General features: G+C 36.8%; 1 protein-coding gene across 1 annotated transcript in view; it reads right to left on the minus strand.

The window, feature by feature from the left end:
- Window positions 1-8,193: 8,193 nt before the first annotated feature.
- POT1 (protection of telomeres 1) overlaps window positions 8,194-18,382 on the minus strand; it is an 84,576-nt gene continuing 74,387 nt past the window's right edge. The window contains exons 16-20 of the mRNA XM_019625919.1: window positions 17,405-17,540; window positions 14,042-14,130; window positions 11,824-11,915; window positions 10,138-10,243; window positions 8,194-8,583 (exon numbers count right to left, since the gene is read on the minus strand). Coding sequence (XP_019481464.1) covers window positions 8,471-8,583; window positions 10,138-10,243; window positions 11,824-11,915; window positions 14,042-14,130; window positions 17,405-17,540 — 536 coding nt within the window. The 3' untranslated portion in view covers window positions 8,194-8,470. The remainder of the gene's footprint in view (window positions 8,584-10,137; window positions 10,244-11,823; window positions 11,916-14,041; window positions 14,131-17,404; window positions 17,541-18,382) is intronic.

The raw sequence follows: 18,382 nt of genomic DNA on the forward strand, positions 1-18,382 counted from the left end.
ATACATTCTAGTATTCTCAGATTTCGAGGCTGGACTCTCAAATATTTTATTCACTCTAGGAATATTACTAGAGTATCTATTATGTGCCAGGGACTTCTGGGCACTGGGTAAACAGCAACGAACAAACCAAACCCTAGCCTCTAAGCTCATGCTCTCTTGGGGGAAAAACCAGTATGTGCGAATAAATACAAGTCAGATGGGTAAGTGCATGGGAGGAAGATGCCACAGGGGTGGGGGGACAGAGCGTGGCGGGGGCCGTCTTTACGGTGCGGGTGGGGGCAGCTTCCTGATGAGGTCGCTTTTGAATAGGGGATGAGAGGGAGTGGGTTATGGAGTCTGGAGCAGCCCCACAGTGTTCACACTGAAGTAACATCAAGTACAAAGGCCAGGAAGGGAGAGAGTTTGCCTGGCATGCTGAGACAACAAGGACACCAGTGTCTGGAGAGGAGACAAGAGAAAAGAGACAGAACTAGATGTCAGAGAGGCAGTAAGAAAATGGCTCCCACTGGATGGCGAAGGCCATGGTAATTCACTCGGTGTGACGTCAGAATATATTAGGAAAGCACAGTATCTGCCTTACGTTTTACCAGAGGAGCCTGGCCGCTGCACGGAGGATATTCTGTGTGGGGCAACTGTGGAGGCAGGAAGGCCAGTGGAGGCTGTAGTCCAGGCAAGAGAAGACGGTGGCACGGCCAGCATGGCAGCAGAGGAAGTGGCAAGGCTTGGTCAAACTCTGGATATATTTAGAAAGCGAGCCATGATGCCTTCGCAAATGGGCTGTGAATGAAAGAAAGGGATAAAGGATGATGAGCTCTAATGTCAGGGCATTTAGAGTTCAGTAAATCTGGTGCAGGTAGAATACTCTGCCAGTCGGGCACTATTGTGAAGGTTGTTTTACATATAATTAAGCAACGCCTTCCCTGAAGTACCGAAGGAGAATACTGGAGCACACATCTTCCAAATGACTGTGACTCATGAAAACCCATGTTCTTCCTGACACGAAACACCGAACAGAAGGTAATTCTTTTATTTCACTACCTGTACTAGAAAAGGGAAAGGTAAGAAGAACTAATTTTCTCAGTGCTATTTATATCAGGAGAGAATGAACTTTTTAGTTTTCTCCTGTGGTAATTCACTAAGGTCCCTAATAATTCTTGACTATGCAGAGATATTTGAAACATTTTCATCATTAATAATAAAACCAAAACAAGACAAAGTACCTCAAATAAGAGCCAAAGGTAGACAGGCAGTGGAAAATTCCCCTGCGGTTCCATCTTCAGATCTTACCTTCTACTATTTTGGATCAAGTTCCTGCATTTTAAAGTAACTACTATTAACCACAAAAATCACTGTTGTTTAATGTGCTTAATATAAAAACTCACCTTGTTACTCCTAATACTAATACATGTTTGTATCTAATAATATAACTTTTGATATTTAGTAAGAGCAATTTAACCTGTTGCATTTTCATACATAAGTTTTTGTTTAAAATCTGCAGTATGGGCCACCTGAGTGGCTCAGTTGGTTAAGAGTTAGCTTAAGAGCATGAGCTCTGAGCAGCAGGGTCGCGGGTTCGATTCTCACATGGGCCTGTGATGCTGCGCCTGAGCTGAGCTGCCTCTGGGATGCCAACAGATGGCAGGATGGCTCAGCTGGTGAGAGCACGTGCTCCTAACAACAAGACTGCCTGTTTGATGGGGGGCTATGCCCTCCTGAAATTAAGACTGAACTTGGCACCTTGAGCTGAGCTGCCTGCCACCTGGATGGCTGTGGATAGAGCATGTGCTCTTAACAAGGCTGCCAGTTCGACTCCCGCATGGAATGGTGACTACGCCCACCCGCAACTAAGACTGAACTCAGCACCTTGAGCTAAGCTGCCGCCCGGATGGCTCAGTGGATAGAGCATGCACTCTTAACAACAAGGTTGCTGGTTCGACTCCCGCATGGGATGGTGGCTATGTCCACCCACAACTAAGATTGTAACACAGCACCTTGAGCTTAGAGGCCACGAGCTGCCGATGGACACTGGGATGGCAACTGGCATCTTCCACAACTAAGATTGAAGAACTTGGCTGGTTCCCTTCCCACAATTCCCCAATTAAAAACAAATGAACAAAAAGACCTGCAGCATCTCATAAGAATTTTGAGTTGTTTTAACAGTCTTCACTTTATTTAGCTCTGTCTTTTTGCCCTATTTCTAAATTTTGTGTCTCATGTTTACTATTGTAAACCATGTCAAATCCTTTTTGGACAGACACTGTATGAATAAATGAATGAAAATGTATGAGCAGACTTTTAAATACCTATTTTGTACTCTGTATTCGTCACCTTAACTTCTATTTAAGCTTTGATCATTGTACACAACATTTGTCAATGATTCCAAAATTTAAGAACAAGTTTATTATTCTCGAGCTTTATTTAATGGAGAATAAACACAAATGATTTCCTATCCAATCAAATAAAACTACAACCATGTCTATCTCCTTCAAGCTCTGTTTCCGTCTGATTCCACAAGTCAATAATTTTAATTTTTAAAAATGTTACCTTTCCTATTAACTGCTACAGAAGCTTGGCACAAAAAGTCACTGGAGGAGCTTGCTAAACAAGGTGAGATCTTAAATTCTACAAAGACTTTGCCCTCCAACGGAGGGCAAAAACCTACTGAGGGGTAGAGTTACACGTGTATGTAATGACAAATTGACATTTACCTGGGAATTCATATTTCAAGGGGAAAAGTCATCCTAAAGGTACAGAACAAAAAAGGAAGTATATACCAGAGCTTCAGGACTGTATGCAAAAAGGTACCTGTTTAGAAGCGGCAACTATATATGATGGACTATTTTATGAATAGATGATAAATAGGTTGAGGTTTCCGACAAACGCACGCTCCAAATCTTCAAAATACTGTGAATGGATGAAAGAAAAGAAACTTTTCACACAAGTTGAAAATGTCTTTCTTTGGCAGTTGTGAACTAGGCTGTTAAGTGAATTACAATATATAGTATCCTGTAAAGTGAACGCAAAGGAGAGAGTAAAAGCAAGTTCCACGCGCGCGCACACACACACACAAAAACTATACTACAGTGACTCTGTGACCTAGATTTCAAGGGGAAAAAAATAGAAATTCATTAAGATGTTGCTGTCATCTAAATATAGCAAAGGAGTCTCCGAACTATCCACGTTGCAGCAATTGGCACATCTGAACCAGAGCTCCCATAGCCATCGATGCAGTATCCTTATCACGTAACTGATGCCTGGCACGTCTCAGCCCATCAACCGCAGTCCTGAATGGAAGGGACCTTCATCTCCATGTAAGGTGATCATCACTTTGAAACCTTAAGTGATCTCGAATTTCCTAACGGCTTCAATGACAATACTGCAGGGAAAAGTAATACATAGTGCTACTGATTCATTTCCGGGCTGCCAAAAGAAGATATCATCCCACATACCTGAGTACACTGGTGGGTTCCTGTTTAGTGAGTCCCAGTGCTATTTCCAAGGACCAGGGGAAGAGAAAGGTCACTATGGCCACATGGTATCAGCTGGCTAGTCTTCCTTCTTCCTGGAGTGGGGAGGAGGCTTGGACACGACCCAGAGATTCTGAGGGGCCTGCACAGGAAGAGAGATGTTCATTGCCCCTAAAATGATGTTCTAGAACTTTAGTGTGACATCATCACCTTCACAGAGCCTGAATTTCAAAGTGAAAAGTATTACAGGAGGCGTTTTCCTTTCTTCCAACAACATAATTCTTTTCACACTGAGTTTCTTCAAGTATGAAAGAATATTTCAAGGTAACTATGTCCTGGCAGAATCCTAATCTATATTAGGAAGTCTGGACAGGCTTTCAAAACTCTCGTCATCTGAAAACCTCCAGGGGATTATTGTGAAACGAGTCTCAGGGGCTCCAGATTTATTTAAAGTGAAAATAACGCCGGATAAAATACGGACTAATAACAAAAATAACAGTAAGAGTAATTATAAGGTACTGAAAGTCAACAAGAGATAACATGAATATATTCTTACAAAAAATGTAAAATTCCAAAATTGGCAAATAAATTGAACACTTAAAATAGCAAAAAACCACTACAAAAATAGAAAGGGAAATAATCAGAGAATTTCCCATTAAAAAGTTACTTCTGTTGAGTAATTACAAATTTCTACCTCTGTGTGTATTGACATAAAAGTCTATTCTATTAAGTGACAAAAGCCAAGTTACAGAAATATATCTACAGCATCATACTACTTTAAAAAAAGTGTGTATATATATATGCATATATATATATATATATATATATATATATATATATATATATACACACACACATATATACATACACACATACATACTTACATACACGTATGAAAACAGTCTGGAAAGTTATACACCAAGTTGTTAAAAGTGGTTTCCTCTGGGGTGCTAGTTAGAACAGGAATTAATTCAACGTTACATACTTTATGTTGTTTGAAATTCTTGTAAGTGCATCTTACTTTTATTTTTAAAAAATTCTAGATAGAAACAAAACGATGAAATATGTGGTGAAATTCAAAACACTGAAATAATCAGAAGAGCCTAGCTTTTCCCCAGATACAAAGGAACGCTTCCAGAAAGCATGGCAGCGAATTGGCTGGACTGAGTGTCACAAGCAGTGGCCAGCACACGCTTTGACTCCGTAAACATAACGGCCAGTCAGCAGGAAGTGAGCAGGAAAACGGTTCGGGCCCGTTCCTGTGACCTGCAGGCAGTCCCAGCACTGATTCCCAAGCTGGGCAGCTGATGGCCCTCTCTGCGGAGACAGCTTTCTCAGGTGGACACACGGATTCAGCATCCTCAATCCTGTTAACACCAGTCTTTCTACATTCATTTAGAAACAACCCTCCAAAGTGCAGTGTGACCAGGGGTGACAAAAATGGGGGTGCTGCATGCAGCTTGGCAGGTATAGTTCCTTCAGACAAAGCAGTAGGCTGTGGAGGCCACAGAGGGAGCCTGCAGGCAAGTGTGTTTCTCATTATCACGTCTACAATACATAAAGAACGATTGACTGCCTTGGATTTTCTAGGACATGCACTCGCTTCCTCACACAGAACAGTGCAGGGGCCACAGAACAACCCAGTAGGGCTGAAAACACTGGGTGCTGCAGACTGGAAACTGAGCACAAGGCTATGCACACATTCTCAGGTTTATGTAGTTTTACACCTGACAGGAAGACTCTGCCAGTATTCACACGGACAAGTAAGGGTATGGGGCTCAAATCTGGACACAATAGGGGCCGGCCAAGTGGCTCAGTTGGTTAAGAGTTAGCTTAAGAGCGCAAGCGCTGAGCAACAGGGCTGCCAGTTTGATTCCCACATGGGCCAGTGACGCTGTGCCCAGAGCTGGGATGCCACTGAGCTGCCATCGGGTGGCAGGATGGCTCAGCTGGTGAGAGCACGTGCTCCTAAGACAGCCTGTTTGATGGTGGGCTATACCTGCCCACAACTAAGACTGAACTTGGCACCTTGAGCTGACCTGCCACCCAGATGGCTCAGTGGATAGAGCACATGCTCTTAACAAGGTTGCTGGTTTGACTTCCACATGGGATTGTGGCTACGCCCACCCGCAACTAAGATTTAACACAGCATCTTGAGCTTAGAGGCCACGAGCTGCCGACGGGCAGCCAGATGGTGACTGGTGCTCCCCACAACAAAGATTGAAGAACAACTTGGCTGGTCCCCTCCCCCAATTCCCCAATTTAAAAAAAAAATTTTGGACACAATAAAGTACCGTCTAGTTGTTCCAGAACTGGAATTCTAATACTCCGGGTTCCTGCTCAGTGTGAGGTACATACATCAGCAGTGAATAAACTAGGTGTTAATAGAACTCTGCTTGTTCAAAACTGAAAAGTTAAAAACCAAAACACACGTTCACTATTGATGGGAATGTAAACTGGTGCAGCCACTATGGAAAACAGTATGGAGGTTCCTCAAAAATTTAAGAATAGAATTACCATATGACCCAGCAATTCCTCTCTTGGGTATCTACCCCCAAAATATGAAAACATTTATCCGTAAAGGTACATGTACCTTTATGTTCACTGCAGCATTATTCATGGTGGCTAAGACATGGAAACAACCAAAGTGTCCTTCGATAGATGATTGGACAAAGATGTAGTATATATACACAATGGAATACTATTCTGCCATAAGAAAAGATGAAATAGTGCCATTTGCGACAACATGGATGGATCTTGAGATTATCATGCTAAGTGAAATAAGTCAGACAGAAAAAGTGAAGAACCTTATGATTTCACTGATATGTGGGATATACAACTGAAAGCAACAAGCAAACAAGACAAAATAATAGAGAAACAACACTCATAGACACAGACAACAGTTTAGTGGTGACCAGAGGAGATAGGGGAGTGGTAGAAGAGGGTAAAAGGGATCAAATATATGGTGATGGAAGGAGAACTGACTCTGGGTGGTGAGCACACAATGTGATATACAGATGATGTCTTACAGAATTGTACATCTGAAATCTATGTAACTTGACTAACCATTGTCACCCCAATAAATTGAATTAAAAAGCCAACAACAAATGATGACAATGTGGGGCTTTACAGAAAAAAGGAGACGAAAGAGAGAGAGAGAGAGAGAGAGAGAGAGAGAGAGAGAGAGAGAGGGAGAGAGAGAGAGAGAGAGAGACTACTGTCATGAGGCTACATAGAAGAGTTGTACTTGATTAACTTGGAGCTGGTGCAGGTTGACACTGAGCCTGTGGCACCTTCTGTCCCCTCATCTTCTAGCCTGGGCGCTTCCTGAAGAAAAAGGCAACATCTCTCTCCCCTTTGTACCCCAAGCACACCATCGAGACCGAAATATATCTGTTCAGTTTTAGGGTTCTCACATTTTTTTCTTTGAACATGTTTTGAACCAAGAGTTTAAATCCCCCAAACAGCAGCATCAGTCTTTGTCATGGTCTCAAACAAGCTGATAATTCGGTCATGGGGAGAGAGGTAGTTAGGCCTGCAGATGTGCTAACGTACTCAGGAGCTAGGATTTACAGTTACGATGAGCAGAGGAAATTAGATCTTCAATCCTTCTTGCCAATAAGGTGTTAAAAGCCTTTAGTTAGTATAAGAAGACGTATCAGCGACTACTCCTATTTCCAGTGTTCCTTCAGATATTTAAGGCAGGACTCATTTGCAGAAAGGCCCATGGCTGGTTTTGCTCTAACTTCAAGTACTGGCTATCATTTAATACCTGTGTGAAAGTCAAGTCAGCTACAATCAATCAAGCCTCAGTTTTCTTATCAGGAAAATGGGTTGTGAAACTCAATTACATGTGAAGTGCTTAGCACCTGGTGTGTAGACAGTCCCTAGCTATCTGCTATCTTGACATATCTGCTTTTTTTGCCTCAAATCATGCCTCAGCTCAAACAGGGTATACAAATGAAACAGTTGAAAAGGGTGCATTTATTCACTATTGAACTAGACAGATCTGTACCTCTCAATCTTTGGCAAATAACATACATAAATCTATGTATACAGTGTACACAAAAGGATCTGCATAAAATTGAATATTCATGATTTTAAATTTAACATATTGTAAGGTAAAAAGTAGACTGTATACTGAGACAACATCTCATTCAATGTTCAACCTGAAATACATTTCACATAAGACTATTTTAAAAAGGGTAGAAGTCACTAACATCTGACCACTTGATTACGCTGAGTGAGGTGAAATGGAATTTCTAATATCATGTAGAGAAATCAGCAATAAAGCATATAATTCTGGTCTGAAAAAAAAGGGTTTAGCCTAAATTGGTCAATATCAGCACCCCAAGAAAGCAATTCCACCACCTCCACTTAAAGCAAACCGCTCTTTTGAGTACAGTGTAGCTCACTCGGAAAAGCATTTCTTGGAGGAGTTCTTGTTCACACAGATCCCTGTGTACAAAACCAAAACCAAACCAAACCACTAGCTACTATGTACCATGCACTCAGCCAAAGCTGAGAGACTGAAGGTTAGACATCTTCTAATCCCATACCCAGGCGGAAACCATCAGCATTGCTGCTATAAAAATCTGGGCAGGAGAAGCAGCTCAACCAGGGATGGTGGACAGCAGAGAACTCTGGCTGATACGTGGGAAAGCCAATAGACAAAGTGACTTTTAGTGCAGAGTAACAAAACAGCTTCTCTGGAGGGCCCACAAGAGTAAATGAAAACAAGTCTTTATTTATTCAATGTCCTTCTTTTGTATCCTTAGCAGCTCTCATACTGGATATTTTTTTGCAACAGGAACATTTTTAACTTACAGAAGGCATTAAGATAACATAACGTCTATTTGTAAAAAAGAAAAATTACAATCATGGTTAAAATAGAAAATAAACTATTGAGATAAACTTTTTACATGTTTTATAGCAATCTCACAAAATAGTAAATGCTTTCAAAAATTACAATATTTTACATTATATTAAGTTGAATGTCAACATTAGTTAAGATCATCTGCAATTGTGGTGTCAAAAATCTGATAGCAAATTTGCTGTTCCGTTCCATTTGTGACATTATACGACTTGATGAAGCATTCCAACCATGGATACGCATCTACAAATCCAGAAGAAAATGTTATTTAACCATTAAAACTAAACAAATAACTCTGAGATAGGTACTTAAGCATAATGCTTAGCTAGAAAAATTAACATTTAATTTAGCTTGAAAAGCAAATGAATATATTTACCAAATTTAACATTATCTATTCTTACAAATCACATATCAGATTCATGTTATTGTTTTGCAGTAATTTTAACTAGTTTTAATTTTTTTCCTCACAACAGGAAAAAGTAATTAAATGTGGGGTTCTCAGAATGTTTGTAAGCTACCTCATTCCCAATTTTTATTCCTTTGTCCCCGCTAATTGCTTTCTGACCTCCCTGTTTTATTGTTTGTTTGTTTGTTTTCTTGGTTGACTGCAAAGAAATGAATCCAGAAGTCAGTCAGGTGAAGCTCTTATATTTATCAAGCTGACACTACCATCAGGTACCAAGTACCCAATCAAGGCAAAGTTAGTAGCCACAGATGCTATTTCCAAGCTTTGGTTATAACCACAGTAACTTTGCAATATCTAGAAAAGTTTCTTAATGTTTCAAGTTCGAGTGTGAAAGATACACAATCTAGTCCTCAATACTGGCAAAGGTCAATAAGACAGGCACTCTCTTACACAGCTGGCAGAACCATAAATAGGTCAAATATTCCTGAAAAAGCAGTTTTGTAGCATGTATCAAAAGTCTAGCAGGCCTGTACTTTTTGATATGGCAGTTTTATTTCCAGAAATCTACCCAAAAGAATCCAAGCAGCCAAAAAAAACTAAAACTGACATTAAATAAAAGTATAGAAGTTAAGCTTTGTTACAGGTGTATAAAAACTATCTTTTTGGGATTATAATGCAAAATTCACCAGAGGAAAATAAAGCCTGATTAAAAATAGCATATAAAAGGTAAACTGTTAACAGTTAAATCTACAGCTGGCAAAATCTGTTACTGATAAAAAATTGTTAGAAGCGTTAAATTGTCTTAATATGATTTAGATCTGCAAGTTTCAATATAAATAGAAATGATGGCAACAAAAGGGAAACTCAGTGGCAGCAGCTATTTGATATAATTTGACCTGAAGATCTGGTTGATGAATCAAATGTTATATAGAAAACAACTAAAGCTGATAAAAATAATTAGTAAAATAAAAACGTGTAAAATCTGAAACTAGTTAATATTGAATAGAAAATTCATCAATGAATTAAACTGGCCAAATGGAGTTTGTTAAGGGAATGTTTGTCAAACTTTCATCTGTTAACATAATGTTAACTAAAATGTTTGCACGCATGAACATAGTATCAAATGTGTTTGTCATCAAAAACTGCCTCCCCTTTATTATATTTCAAAATATTTGAAAAGTCTTTTCATTTCAGGAATTATGATTCACACCCATTTTATCCCTGCCACTGTCTCCACCAAAAGGTAAATTAAACAGTCATCAATCGCTGCTTAGTAATTTATTTGGATTTACATTTCAAAGTTTTCATACCTCTAAAAGTCCATAGATTAGATATATGCTAGGTGCTACTTTAAGAAAAAGAACGAAAGGGATTGTTAAAATACTGCCTACCAATTTTTAATCTTGGAGGGCAAAACATATCCATGATCGTGCCCAAACTTTGCTGAAGGTCATCACTGGTTAGAATTTCTGATGCTGGAATCTGGAAGAATTCGCCCTTAAAAAAATTACAGACGAAAAAGGGAATAATCTTAACCTTTTATTAAAGTTATAGAAGTATTTCAATACTATCTAAAATAATCTAGACTATGTCACTTTATCAAGAGTTTAGAGTTCATAAACTAGAGTGCTAGTCTGAATCCTAAAAACTGATTTAATTTAATCTAAAAAGTTTTGAAATATATATACGTATACATCTATAATCATACATATATATCAATCATATATATATATAAAATCAAGTTAAAGTGCTTTGACTTTATGATAAAAATATTGACCAGAAAACAGCGAGGCTTATTATTCTCTTGATAATGTATACTGAGTTCCTACAACGTGTGTTAAGTTGAAGAGTATAACATATAGTACATATTTATTTAATTTTCTTTCTCCGCTACTAGATTACAAGCTTCAGGAAGGTATTTGGCTTGCTTTGCTCACTGCTAGATCCCTATAACAAAGAACAGGACCTGGCACATAGTAGGTGCTCATTAAATATTTTTAATAAATGGATAAATGAATTATTTAGGGAGGATAAAAATTCTCCTCTCAACCTTACCCAAGATTCTTTTCCAATGTGTGCAATAAAATATTTAACCTTACCAGCCTTTGCCCTTAGCTCCCGTGAGATAATCTCTAAGCCCACGGACTACCATGCCTGATAGGAGTGTCCATGTTTGCCTAAGGATGCTGGGTCACACTGGATAGTCTAACAACGTGATTTTAGGGTGAGGAGTTTGTGTCATGTGCTGCTAGCTTGACCTCTGGAGGGGATGAACACTGATATCAGTCACATGTACTGTCAGCCATGACTGCATACATGATAAAGTTCCAGTAAAAACTCTGGGCGCTAAAGCTCAGTTGAGCGTCCCTGGTTGGCAATACGTGGGCACTGTTACACATTGTCACCAGGAAACTAACACTGTCTTCCGCTCCATGGAAAGAGGACCAATGAAAGTTCCACATTTGAAAGTTTCCTGGACTCTGCCCTATGCCCTTCTTTCTTCCCTTGGATGATTTTAATCTGTATCCTTTAGCTGTAATAAACTGTAACAGTGAGTATAACAGCTTTTAGTAAATTCTGTGAGTCTTTCTAGTGAATCATCAAAACTAAGGGTGGTCTTGGGAACCCCCCAATTTGGAACGGTTGTCAGAAGTGAGGATGGTCTTGTGGACAGCTCCCTAGCTTTGCCCACTGTAACTCCCTATCTAAGTAATTTTGTTCCCTCTAATATGAAGTGTGGAGGCTTAACAAACTTACTGAAAGAAATGCTGACAGGTAATGCCTAGAGGGTTTGGCCACACCTCTATCTTTGCTCCTGGAACAGAACTTCTGCATGGTGCAGAGAATAACTCTCTCCTCCAGTTCCTACCCCTCAATTTCTCATTATTTGGATATTAAGCTTTAGTGTCAAATCAAAAGAGATAAACACATAGATGATTTAAGATTTATGTGCTCGTATTTTATTTTTCTAAGTTGCTTTAATCTTCTCAGTACTAAAGTAGGCATAAATAAATATATTAAAATTCAAAAAAGCATTCTTTTTAGTTACAAATATCTTCACTACCTCTGTTACTTACAGAATCCATAAGATAAGCTTCCAAAACTCCTGTTCCGTCATCGAAAGTAAATGTCATCAGAAATACATGTCGGAGGGGTACAATGCCCAGTGCTGGTGAAGGAGAAAAAGACGAAACCATATGAATCCTCTACTCCTTATAAGTGACAATTGTTTTAGGAGAGCATGTACCTGTAAATTTTGTTTACTAAAATAATTCAAGCGAGAAAACAACTTATGCCCTTTTGTTCTCTAATGTCAACATATTAAGCTCATTTTACAAGGTTCATTTAGGAACATTACACTATACCTATATAGGAACAATGGCTTATTAACAATTGTATCTTTTTTTTTTTTTTTTTTTTTTTTTAGCTGAGCCATCCCGCCACCTGTTGGCAGCTCACGGCTGCTCAGCTCGGGCTGACTCGAACCGCTGTTGCTCAGAGCTCAAACTCTTGAGCGAGCTCTTAACCAACTGAGCCACTCAGCCGGCCCTAACAATTGTATCTTTTTTGATTAAATAATGTATTTTTAAAATGAGCTGATCTCGACAGAAAACATAAAAACTGATTCATGAAATACAATTCATTGCATGTTAGCCTTATGAATTAAAATACCAGAATGTTCTAAAAAATAGCATGCAGTTCACCACTTATGATTATGTAACACGTCTCTCCCCTTTTGTATTATAAGCATAGGGATCACATTTTTTAAGAGATATCATCTGGTTGAACGGACAAAAATGTCAGAATCTTGGATTTTACAATTTGGTAAGATTAAGAAAAAGGAAGAAAATGAGTACTAAATCATATGAAAATTTATAGGTTAAAATGAACACCTTACGTTTGGAAATGAAAGACATTCAATGTTTATAGGATGGAATACATGACACTATTTAAATAGAACTATTTAAGGGGGCAAGGAAGAAGAATCAATCAGGGCACACAGACATGACAAATTATTAACAGAGGAACTGAGTTTTAGGACTCAAGAGGTCTCAATAAGTTAAAATTGTGAGCTAAAACCAGGAAGTATGAATATAAAATCTACTCTGAGGGACCACTTGGACAAAGAGAACTGCACTAAGAACAGGATAGGGAGAGCAAGCAGGATTGCAAGAAGCTCATGTGAAAGGAACCTGGAATATCACCGGACAAAATATGAGATAGCAGTATCATAGCTGGATTGAAAGAGAAGGAAAACAAAACCAAAAAGAAATAAATGCCTACCCAGGAAGTCCTTACTTAACATTATCGGCCGGTTCTGGGAACTGCGGTGAAATGACATAAAAACCAATTTTACCATAGGCTAGTTAACATAAATAAGAGTTAAGTATTAGGGCATCTTATCAACGTTGCAATGAAATGATGTGAACAAAATGACGTTATTCTACAATGTAATTTTCAGGCCAGTAGAAACTGTCCAATTTTAGGGAAATAAAGGCTTTCTTTATATATGAAACGGCAAGCATCTGCAGCCCTATTTCCAGCTTTGAATGCCAAGCTTTGAGACGAGCACTGGTAAAGTGGAACGCTTACTAAATAGGAGAAATAAAGTAGTAAAGAATGTGGGAAATGCCAAAGGACGTGAGATGCCTCGTTGGAGACATAAACACTCGATGAAGCCTCCACAGATATCTTCAAATGCATAGTCTGTCCATCTTATAGAAGAGGGAACACATTTAATCTAATTCTAGTAGACAGAAAGTGGCCCATGTTAAAATTATAGGTAGGCACATTTTGCCTCATTATTAATAACTGCCCCAAAATGAAGGGGGCATGTTGCCTTGCAAGGTAATGAGTCCCGTGTCACTGAAAGAGTTTTAAGTTTTGAGAACATGATACAAAAAGATTCTTATTGTTCCAGCTAAAGACTTGTATTGGGTGAAAAGTTGTAATAGCTATCTCTAAAACTTGTTTAAATCCAAAGATACTATGAGCTGGAGAGATTTTTAAGAAGTTGTATTTATGATTAATGATTAGTACTAAAATTACAGAATGTTAAAATGTGAGTAATGAATAAAAGATACTGGCAGATGCTTGAAAGGAAGTTTCCCAATATTTTAAACATTTACCTTATACTTTTATTACAATCACTGTGAATGGTTTTGCTTAAGGGAAATTAAACTTTAGCTCAGCCTTTGCTCTGGTTTTACTATATCCATGAATACTGAAATATAATCAGTGAGATCCCCTTATACAAAGACAGTTAAAATTGCAGGACACAGAAACTTAGCCAACCTTCTGCCACAGAAGAAGGAATCCAGGATGTCTTATCAACCACAGAATTTAGATTCTGTATTGGTTTCAAACTAGAACACTGTTTACATCTGAAATTAATAAAAGAAAAAAATTTTAATAATTTATTATAATTTAGTTATAAATCATTTATTATAACTTATTTTTGCTGTTCAAATATGCATTTTAAAAAGTAAAAAAAGTAAATTATTAAACAAAAGTACTGTGCTTCCTATATTGTACTGTGCATGTTATGAACAGAATTATTAAAAAAAATAAGCTTTTTACAGCAGAAACAATCACAAAGATAGTATGGTTCAGGATAAACAGCATTAAATTGAGAATAAGAGAGAGGCTCTAAGTCCAGATTATTAATTAATTTGGCTGATTTCCTTATTTGGTAAAACAAAAAAGTTTACACAGAAAATCTCTAAGCACTTTCATTTTATGGCTCTGTGAACAATATATAATAGCCAAGGTCTTAATTAAATAGAGCCAAAATAAGACAATTATTCTGACTAAAGACGTCAGTACTAGCAACATTTGGGGTAATATATTCAGTGAGCACATATTTAAAGGTTTATAGTTTATGATGCCTAATACTATAGTTATTCATTATAACATAAATTTAAACTACACAATATACTAACATTGTACATTATTTAGTATAGGTATTTTGCTTACATACAAATATATTTTAAGTACAAATAATTTTTTATTAATATCATAATGTCTGGGAGATAATAAATATATACTTGAATAAAAGCATAAAAATCAATATTCAAAAGGCTCATGCAGACTCCGTTTCATTTGCAATCTGGAGAAAAACAGTGTAACTGTAAATAAAAAGGCAATATTAATTTACATATTGATAAAGCAAGTATACAAATTAAAAATTAAGTACACAAATTAAAAATTAAGGGTAACAAGTAGAAATTAAATAGAGAATTCATTACTTCCACAGTAAAAAAAAAAAGAAAAAGGAGAAAATTAAAATCACTTTTATAAGTCAATTCAACAGAAGACTGATGAAAAACATAAGCAAAATATAACAAAAACTGAAGAAGAGGTCAACAGTATTGTAAGTGAAAAACAACATAAAATACAGAAATAAAACCTAAGTATATTAGTAGTTAACATATTTTAAACTCATCTATTGTATTTAAAAAACAACTAAAATCTACTCATAAGTATTTATGAGACTGACTAAACTATAACAACAAAGGAACATTAAAAGCAAAGGGATGATAATAAGATACTAAACAATTATGAACCACAAAAAGCTGACGTAGGGCGGCCAGATGGAGACCTGACTTGCAGCTGAGCTAGCTGTGCCCTCCACAACTAAGATTGAAGGAAAACAACTTAACTGACCCCCTTCCCCAATAAAATCTTAAAAAAAAAAAAAGAAGTTTATTTTATATATCATGACCCAGAATACAACATATACACACAATTGAAACAAAAGTTTAGGAAACAATACTAACCCTTACTAAGTAAAAAGGTCTCTGTTATTCATTTTGATTTATACCATATCATGCCATACCATCACATATCGTATCATTAAAAAAAAAATACTGGAATGATCCAGTGAAGTTATATTATGACAAAGGAAATATATAAAAGGATTTCATTTAGCACTGCCTGTAAATGTAATGAATGAAAATAACATATGTCCATTCATAGGAAAACAGATTAATAAACCGTAATATATTCCATATGAAATAAAATTCTATATAAACATTAAATTACTAATCTACATGAGTAAATATGGATAAATCTTGAAAATAATATTATGTGGGGGAAAAAGGCAAGTTGCAAAATGAAAAGGCACAGTATGAAACAGTTTACATAAATTTAAAAAACACAAAATAATACACTATACTCCTTAAAAGTTCACACATACATTATACTAAGAGCATAAAAACACTGATGAGAAGAACTAAGTTTGGAAAAGCAGTTACTTCTGAGAAGGAAGCAGGGGACTGGTAGGGTGTTTCTTCTGTTTTGTACAATTTCATTCTTAAAAAGTAAAGAATTGAAAAATATGTTAACATGCTAACATTTATTGAACCTAAGTGGAGGATTCATAACTGTTTATGATGTAATTTTTTATATTTTTCTGTAGTTAAAATTATTTTTCATAATTAAAAATAAAGAGAAAAGTCAATAAAAAGATATGTTGCCTTTTGCTGATTGAATCAAAGTAATGGAAAATCGAGAAGAGTCTTAAAATCCGGAAAATGAGAATTTCTTGGTTTATGCTGAAAACGGGGGAAAAGTTGAGAGCTGTAACAGAACTTTATTTTAGCCTTGTAGTATGTGAAGGACATTCCAAAGCTTATAACCAATACTTGCTTTCCTGGTTCTAGACTGGCCAAGGTGACTAATGGCTAGGAAGGCAAGACAGGAGAGAGAGGGACGGAGAGGAGAGAGAGTGAATGAGTGCGGATAGATACAGAAAAAATACAAGGTCCACGTTAGTGACTTATGAAAAAGCAACTAATTTGACAGACTTTTATTTTTGAACTAATTATAAACCTTGATAAAGTGGATTCTGAGGTCATGAATCCAATGAGAGATAACAATTAAAGACACTGGGCACATTAGAGTAAAAATAGCTATGAACCACAGATTTAACTCAGTGACACTATTCCAACTTATAGCTGAAGTTTTATGGTATTTTGTATATGGGACAGAACCCAGAGCAATCTCCACATGCCTACCAATGACCTCAGTGGTCACAATCAGAGAGAGATCATAACTGCAGTATGTAATTTTCAATTGAAATCAAGATTTATGTATTATAACGATGAGTAACAATTGCTACAAACACAGGAGTACAAAAGGGAGAGGGATGGTACAAGATGTATTCTATAATCCAAAGTTTCGCAAAACAGCATTTTCAGGGTGACTGTTTCATCAAGCAGAAGCAAAGGAGATTTTCTCCCCACTGCCTCCTTCCAAACCTAAAAATCTGTTTCTAGCTCCTAGTGTGTTCTGTTATCTTCCAAATACTCAGTGACAACTAATTTGTAACTTTGTGGCACAGAAATTCTGAAATTCAATCACTTAACTTTTATTAGAATGTAGCTATGAACCTTTCTCTGTAATGAGCATTTAAATCCTTGTGAAAGAAAATAAATGATAATTAGCCTCTGGGATAGCCTTCTACATAGTCTACGGTAGGTACTCAATATATATGCTACCAAAATAATAAATACATGTGAAAAATCTAGTACATATAAATTGGTACTCAATAAGTATCCACTGACTATATAGTAAACAAGTGGGATAAGATAATAAAAGTAAAAATTACTCTTAAACAATTTTTAATTCCAAAAAATCCCAGAATTGAAAACATACCCATAGTGATGTGTTTTTCCTTGTATGAGGAATGGTCCTGAAAGGTCAAGGACTTCCAGGTCTGTATGGCCAGATTTCACAGGAATTACACTATGAAAGCTGTTGGCGAGTTTTTGGATTTCACTGAGTGTACCTCCTATTAGAGACAACAAATAAACCCTTTATGTAGTATAAATATAATGCAGGCAAAATAAAGTACTTATTAAGTAACACATGAGGTACAATAAAAGACTAAAGGGATTGACAGAAAAAGACAATGAAAACAATGAATTTTAGAGATTTAATTCATTTATACATTTATTGTGAAAAATAATGATTTGTAAATTTAAGATCCTACACAGTGATTAAAACAACCACTGTACAAAAATGCTGAGACCTGTGCAAATATATGGCTTGAGAAAGCTTAACCATCTTTTTACATTTATACAAACTGCTCTCTATGCCAGGAACTCCTTTGTTCAAAAACTCAAAAGAGAATAAAGTTGAGAGCCAAAGCATGACAAGATTCTCATTATTACATTTGCTGTATACAACTAATGTGTAGGCAAATTTAGTCCTGAGTTTGAAATAAATCTTTTAAACTTCCAGGTGAACATTAAATTTAAATATAGATGCAAATAGTTCATGTAATATGAATTTGTGTGCAGTGTTTGTCCATTTTTCTTGGGAAAGCCATGACAATCACCCCAAGTCTACGACAGGGTGGACACTACAACCATCACGTTGGCTGAGAAGAAATCATACGCCCAACAGTGCACCATTATCAGAAGGATTTTCTATGAGAATTCAAACCTACTGGTGTGTTTTTTACTTAGCTTGATAATTCTTCCTCTCCAGGAAAAGAGAATATAATTTATAAAAATACTTCTGTGTATTTCCTAAAATTTGCATAAAACTTGTAATGTTAAATTTTAACTGTGAGGGGAAGCATTTCTGGCATAAGCAGACTAAAGACGTCCAAAAATACACTTCTCCATA

This window comes from Hipposideros armiger, unplaced genomic scaffold (genome assembly GCF_001890085.2).
Source record: "Hipposideros armiger isolate ML-2016 unplaced genomic scaffold, ASM189008v1 scaffold_645, whole genome shotgun sequence".
Lineage (NCBI taxonomy): Eukaryota > Metazoa > Chordata > Mammalia > Chiroptera > Hipposideridae > Hipposideros > Hipposideros armiger.